A 6,535-nucleotide genomic window follows, 5' to 3' on the forward strand; every position below is an offset into this window, starting at 1 on the left:
CATGCCAGTCAAACCCAGGCCTACCCTTTCGCAGATGTCAACCAAGCCAGACCATCACAACAGACGCTTCAGACCTAGGATGGGGGGCCCACATGCTGGACAAATGCGTGCAAGGATTGTGGACACAGGATCAACTTCACCTGCACATCAATCTAAAAGAAATGCTGGCAGTAAAACTGGCAATCCAAAAGTTCAAACCATTTCTCAAAGAGGGCCAGTTGATAAGGACAGACAACACCACAGTCATGTGGTACATCAACAAACAGGGAGGCACTCATTCATACCCCCTATGCAGAATGACCTTGGAGCTGTGGACCCTGGCACTCAGCTACAACATTCAGCTACAGGCAATATTTGTACCGGGGAAAGACAATACCCTAGCAGACATATTAAGCAGAACCACTTCGGATGCCCACGAATGGAAGCTGCACCCGGACATCTTCAAGACCATCTCGAAGAAATGGGGAATGCCACAGATAGACCTATTCGCATCACCTCTCAATCACCAGCTCAAACAATTCTGCACAAGGACATTCCACCCACTAGCATGGAAAGTGGACTCACTCTCCTTCAACTGGAAAGGCCTAACAGCATATGCATTCCCACCTCTTCCCTTGATACACAAGGTACTACTAAAAATCAAGGAAGAACGTCCAAGGATAATCCTGATAGCTCCAAACTGGCCAAGACAACACTGGTACCCACTACTGAAGAGCATGTCTCGGAACAATATGTGGCCAATACCCCTGATGCCTTTGATGTCAACTCAGAACAACTACAGCATCATACATCCAAACCTAAAAACGCTGCAACTGACTGCATGGAACATCACATAGCAGCAGCTAATCCAGAACTTTCCCAAAGAGTTAAAGACATTATTCTTGAAGCACGCAGACCTTCAACAAGAAGGAACTATGCTGGAAAATGGAAAAGGTTTGTCATTTGGAGTACGGAAAGAGGAAAAGATGTGTCAAACATAGATATGCCTAACATTCTGGAGTATCTGGCGAACTTCTTCATTCAGGCCTGTCCTACTCCTCCATCAAGATACATGCATCAGCTATTTCAGCAGAATACAGCTTTGATCCACCTGTTTTTCACCCTTTGCTCAGGCAGTTCCTCAGAGGAATCAAGAATGTAAAACCTCCAAGGAAACCACCATTACCAGCTTGGGATTTAAACTTTGTGCTAGAAAAGTTGACACTATCACCCTTTGAACCAGCAGCAACAGCAGACCTACAACACTTGTCATGGAAAACTGCTTTCCTACTGGCAATTACTTCAGCAAGGAGGGTTTCAGAACTACAGGCTTTAATGGCAGTGCAACCCTTCCTAATCTTCCACCAAGATAGTGTCCATGAGGACTAATCCTACATTTATGCCCAAGGTGGTATCCAGAGTGTCTTTAAACCAGGCAATCCACCTACCTACCTTCTTTCCCAACCCACAAAACAGAGGGAAAGAATACTGCATACCTTGGATGTACATAGACAGCTACGCTACTACTTGGACAGAACAAAAATAGCAGAAAGACTGACCAACTTTTGTAGCCTATGCAACAGGAAGGGAAGGAAAAGCTATTTCCAAACAGACAATCTCCAAATGGATAGGAAATTGCATACGATACTGTTACTCCTTCCATGGAAAACCAATTCCACAGAACATAAGACCTCATTCTACAAGGGCAACAGCCACTACCACAGCCTTCTTACGAGGAGTGGCAACCAAAGACATTATTGAGGCGGCTACTTGGACCTCCGTGCATACATTTGCCAAGCATTATAATTTGCCTCTATATTCCAGATCCCGAGCAGGGTTTGCCACTGCTGTACTGCAAGGGATCCTAAACACACCATAATCTACTTTTATCCTCCTCCCTTAGTTGGCTATGGTATTCTACCCACTTGTTATGACTGCAGATGCATCCATGAAGGACATAGTACAGTTTTGTACCTACCATAAATGTAGATGTCCGAACTGGATAGCATCTGCAGTCAGGATTACCCTCCCTCCTTCGCCTCTGTGGTACTCCTAGGGTGTTTACCCTCCTAATAGCTAGCTGTTGGGGGGGAGTCTTTTATGGTGTATTTGTTTATATATATGTACATATATGCTTATTGTTGTGTTTACCTCTATCTATTTGGAAACATTGGCATCTATCCAAATTTTTAGCCTGCAAGAGGGCTACTGGCATCTGGGGCAAGAAACACTGAGGAAAATGGCGTCGGCTGATGCTTTTATACCCGAAGACCAACAGAGATGACGTCGGGTGGAGTGCGACATCAGCCGAAGCCGGACCCGGACTTTGGAATCCGGCCGACTGCAGGGCTGCCTGACGACAGGACAACCCACTTGTTATGACTGCAGATGCTATCCAGTTCGGACATCTACATTTATGGTAGGTACAAAACTGTACTTTCAGTTCTCTGCAGGGGTGCCTTCTACGTGGAGTTTGTCCTTCCTGTTTCTGCTTGGTTTCACCTGGGTGCTCCAGTTTACTCCCACATTGCAAAGACATGCAACATGTGGATTGGACACTCTGAATTGGCCATAGGAGCATGCTTGTATGTGCTGTGTGTGTGCGGTGTGGAAGAACTGTGGCAAGGCTAGCCACTAGGCAGTAAGCCTTGGCTGTAGATTTAGATGGATGTCTCTGTTGAAGTGACACCTTGAACCCCATGTGCAAAAAATGGAGGAAAGTAGTTATGGATGGATGGATTTGAGGTATTGCAGTAATGGAAATACAGCATAAGTGTCTTAACTTCTGAAGGTATCAGCTGGTAGTGTTTAGCCAGGAATGCTTTGCCGTAGTTGTAATAGTTTTATTAAGAAGGTGGATAGGCTGGTCTGAGGACTTTTAAGCCATGTGCAAGACCAAAGGCACAATTTACAAATTCATTTTGCAGTCTGATTCCAATGACAGTTTTATATGTTTGATTTTTTTTACATGGCAAAGGGTTGTACAGTTTCCAAAAATATAAAAATAGTTTCAGCCAGCATTATTTCTGTACTGATTATCTGAGCCTGCAGTCCTAAATCTAAAACTGGATAGAATACAGTGTTAACCATTAAAGCTTTCAGCTTGCAGCTTACATATCGAACTTGGACTGTGCACATCCTGATTGTCTGGCTATGTATAAAGCCAAATCTGACCTGTATAGCCCTGCATAGATGTGTTGTCAACTAGATATTGCAAGTAGACTGCCTTAATATGTTATTTGCTGTGAGCAATGTACACAATAGTATTGCAACTATAAAGTAAACCTCTTCAAATCGGAAGACCTGCTCATAGATTTTGTTTATGCAGAAGTTTTAAAGTGTGCAGCTCCTGGCTGATGCCTGTCATAGTGGAAACTTGAACAGACTAGAGATATCAGTCGTTAAAACAGTAATCTTTTATGCTGTGTTTTTTGATGAATTATTTCTTTGCCTGTGGTACAGCCGGTAATGAAATGCAAGATGCATGGAAAAACGTTCAGTGCTGTTAAAACCACTATCAGCCAATGTCACTTGGAAATCCTTTTTGATCTTGTAGGAACCTTCCTACTGTTTTGGATACTGGTAAAAGTGCTAGGTTGACTGGGCTTTTTTTTGGGGGGGGGGGGGGTGCACATAGGAAGCATATCTGGAATAAATGGAAATCCTGGCAACACATTGCATCATCTATTTATTTATAGCAGAAATCTGTAGCAGGATAATCGGACCCTGTTAATACAGTTCATTGATCAACCTGTGGGTCCTTGAGCTGCTTTGTTAGGTCCAACTCTGCAACGTTACTGCTGCAGCCTCGAGCCCCTTTATGATTTTTTCCTGTCATCATGCAGTGCTAGGGTCAAGTGTTGGATTTTGTTTGCTGCCATCATGAACAGATTATCTCTCTCTCTCAGCGAAAGCTAAGTGCTCCACTTTTCTTTAGCTTTTTGCACTGTTCCTTCTACTTCTTGTTGGATATTTCTACAACAGACTATTTGTAGGTAGCTGTCCTCTGCTGCTTTTGTTATGCCCACCACTGTAAATCTCTATTCCAGGCAGTGTCAAAGCACATTCTGCTCTAGCTTTGACTTCTTCGATGGCTTACTGGAAAAGGGACACTAGAAGCATTCTAGAGGCAGCTTTGTAGTCATCTTAAGTACTCTTCCAAAGCATTACAAACTGGATTCCTTTTCTAGGTATAAGGGGAAGTTACTACTTGCCTGTTTTAACAACTGCTGCAAGGCTTCTCTAGGAATTTGCATCTTTTTTGTCTTCACAGCAGAGCAATCTACCAGTTCGTTTTTTTTTTTCTTTTTCTTCAGCCACAAAATATTTAATTTATTTTTTAAAAGCCTTTGCCACCACAGCAGGCTGCTTAGGTGCCTGAGCCACAGACTGGTGACTGCTGAGGCCATTTCTGATTCCTGAGACCATTTCTTTTTCCTTGGCTCCCTCTGGTGTAGTCCCTACCACTGCCATGGACATCCGGTTTGGACATGTCCTCTGGTGGCTGGAGTGCCCTTTAGCGGGCAAAGAGAGACACTTTTGTTGGTCTTGGGAGAAGGGGTAAGGAATACTTCACTGCTTAGACTGTCCCTGTGGAGAGTTTAACTGGCAAAAGTGTATCTGCTTCTTCAGTTTATGCTCCTTTTTGAAAGGAATTTCTGTAGACTTTTCTTTCTTTCCCTGTCTCCCTCTCTGGACAGGAGTGATTTAATTGGGCTTGGCTCAGGGTTCAGTTCATGCAGTCTACCCATCCAGTTCTGCTGTTTCTGGTAAAAGGTTCAAGTTTTTTCAAACACAAAATGATTGTGCAGGGACAGATTCTATTTGGTCTCCCCTGGTTTCTGATTCTGATGAGTGAGTTCTTGGTCAGTAAATTTGAGGGATTCTTTTTCTCAGAAGCTGTTTCCGAAACAAATCTGATTCAGTGGAATATAATGCTTCATCAGGGATTGTGGAATGTCGTCATGATTTATTACAGCTGGGTTTTACTGTACCAACTCCCAAGTCCTGCTTTCAACATTGGAGGATGCTTTTGTCAAAGTAATCTGTAATTTGCCTGTCAGCCAGTACAATGTATAATGCTTGATGTACAGATAACACTAAAATAGTTGTCTACTGTGATCACTTGGAAAACTAGGGGATATGTGCAGTACCTTGTGATGACATATAGATAAGTATGTTTTGCATGTATTCTAAATTGACTGGATTAGTAGTGGAATGAAAACTGTACTGAATTTAATGGGCTTCTTGGCAAAATGGAAGGCCCACCTATATGTGGAACTAGGCACTGCAGGTTGTACCTGGTGGGAAGCCAAACTGCCTACAGAATAGAGTTTCACATAAGTGGAACTGTTCTGCAGGTTTCAAGAGCCCAAGGCAGAGAGCTTGGAACCATTCGCATATGCAGTTGTAGTAGAAGCCATCCACCAAACTCCTGTAAGGACAGCTCGGTGTCACCTTTTCAAAGGTAGATTTGATTCCCTGGTGGTTGTGACCCCTCAAAGACATTCTCATCCTACAGGTGGAGCTCCTGTACTAGTCTCATGTCTAGGCATGCAACTGCCCCCTGTTCTTGAGGGTAGTACTGGATCTGATAAACAGGAGCTGCTGCTGCTGCACTAGTTCATGTTGTCTTGAACAGCTGCACAGAAAAAATTGGGCTGTACTGAGAACAAGTAGAGTTTCATTAATATGTTATAGAACCTAGTTACCTGTTCCTGGCATAGTCTTACTCCCTTCAGCTCATTGTCCCCTTTATGACGTCAGTGGATGCCACAAGATTATACTGAATCGGGAGGTAATTGGGCTGCTTCTCAACATTTAGTAGTTGCAAGCATTAGTTGGATCATTAGAGAGATATGGTTAATAAACTTGCATAGAAACTATAGAATTGAAAGACAGTTTTACATGATGAAAGCATAAGTATAGAAAAAAGAAATGCTAAGAAAACATTTTAAATACGACCTTTAACACTCAACTGCCAGACATGTTTAATGTATGGAGGTGACCCTCCTTAGACTTGATATTTGCTTAGGCTTCCGGATGGTTTCAGTTATCCCAAAAGCATTTAGTGCAAAATGTATGTGTGGTTTTCTTTTGGATTTCAGGAAAACCGGCTAGACTGTGCAGCACACTTAAGTGTAGCTGGGCTCCATCTAATAGCCTTGTGCCTAGAAGGATGTGTGACTGCTGAAAAGACCGGGCTGTTGACTGACTTCACCTTCAGCTAAGTCTAATGTATTGTGTTATTTCTGCAGCACTTCTTAAATGAGCATCCACTTTTATGGTGGATATACTTGCACAACTATACTTTTTTACTTGTATTTCATTCCTGTAACTGTGAGTGACTGACTTGAAATTTAAAGCAGATTATAGAATTGTGTGCCAAGAAAAGGAAGCTTAATCTTGGTTCTTACCACACTTTAACATTTAGGATTTCTGCCTCTGAAACTCTTGCGTGGAAGCAGACGTGCCTGTACAAAGCATTCTTGGTCTGATTTAAGTTTTTGAGTTAATGTTTAACAGTATTGTGCACATGTACTGTGGTGTTTGTGCT

The 6,535-nt window shown here is 42.7% G+C and overlaps 1 protein-coding gene across 3 annotated transcripts in view; it reads left to right on the forward strand.

The window, feature by feature from the left end:
* Positions 1-6,535, forward strand: part of RBM24 (RNA binding motif protein 24) — a 53,165-nt gene that overhangs the window by 39,795 nt on the left and 6,835 nt on the right. Inside the window, exon 4 of one of the 3 annotated variants that reach the window (XM_044065259.1) lies at positions 6,413-6,470. The exons of 1 other annotated variant lie outside the window; for it this stretch is intronic. In XM_044065259.1, coding sequence (XP_043921194.1) covers positions 6,413-6,470 — 58 coding nt within the window. The remainder of the gene's footprint in view (positions 1-6,412; positions 6,471-6,535) is intronic. One more of the 3 variants, XM_044065257.1, reaches the window with a different exon arrangement.

The sequence above is a fragment of the Protopterus annectens genome, chromosome 3.part0, assembly GCF_019279795.1.
Source record: "Protopterus annectens isolate FY-2018-M chromosome 3.part0, PAN1.0, whole genome shotgun sequence".
Taxonomy (NCBI): Eukaryota; Metazoa; Chordata; order Ceratodontiformes; family Protopteridae; genus Protopterus; species Protopterus annectens.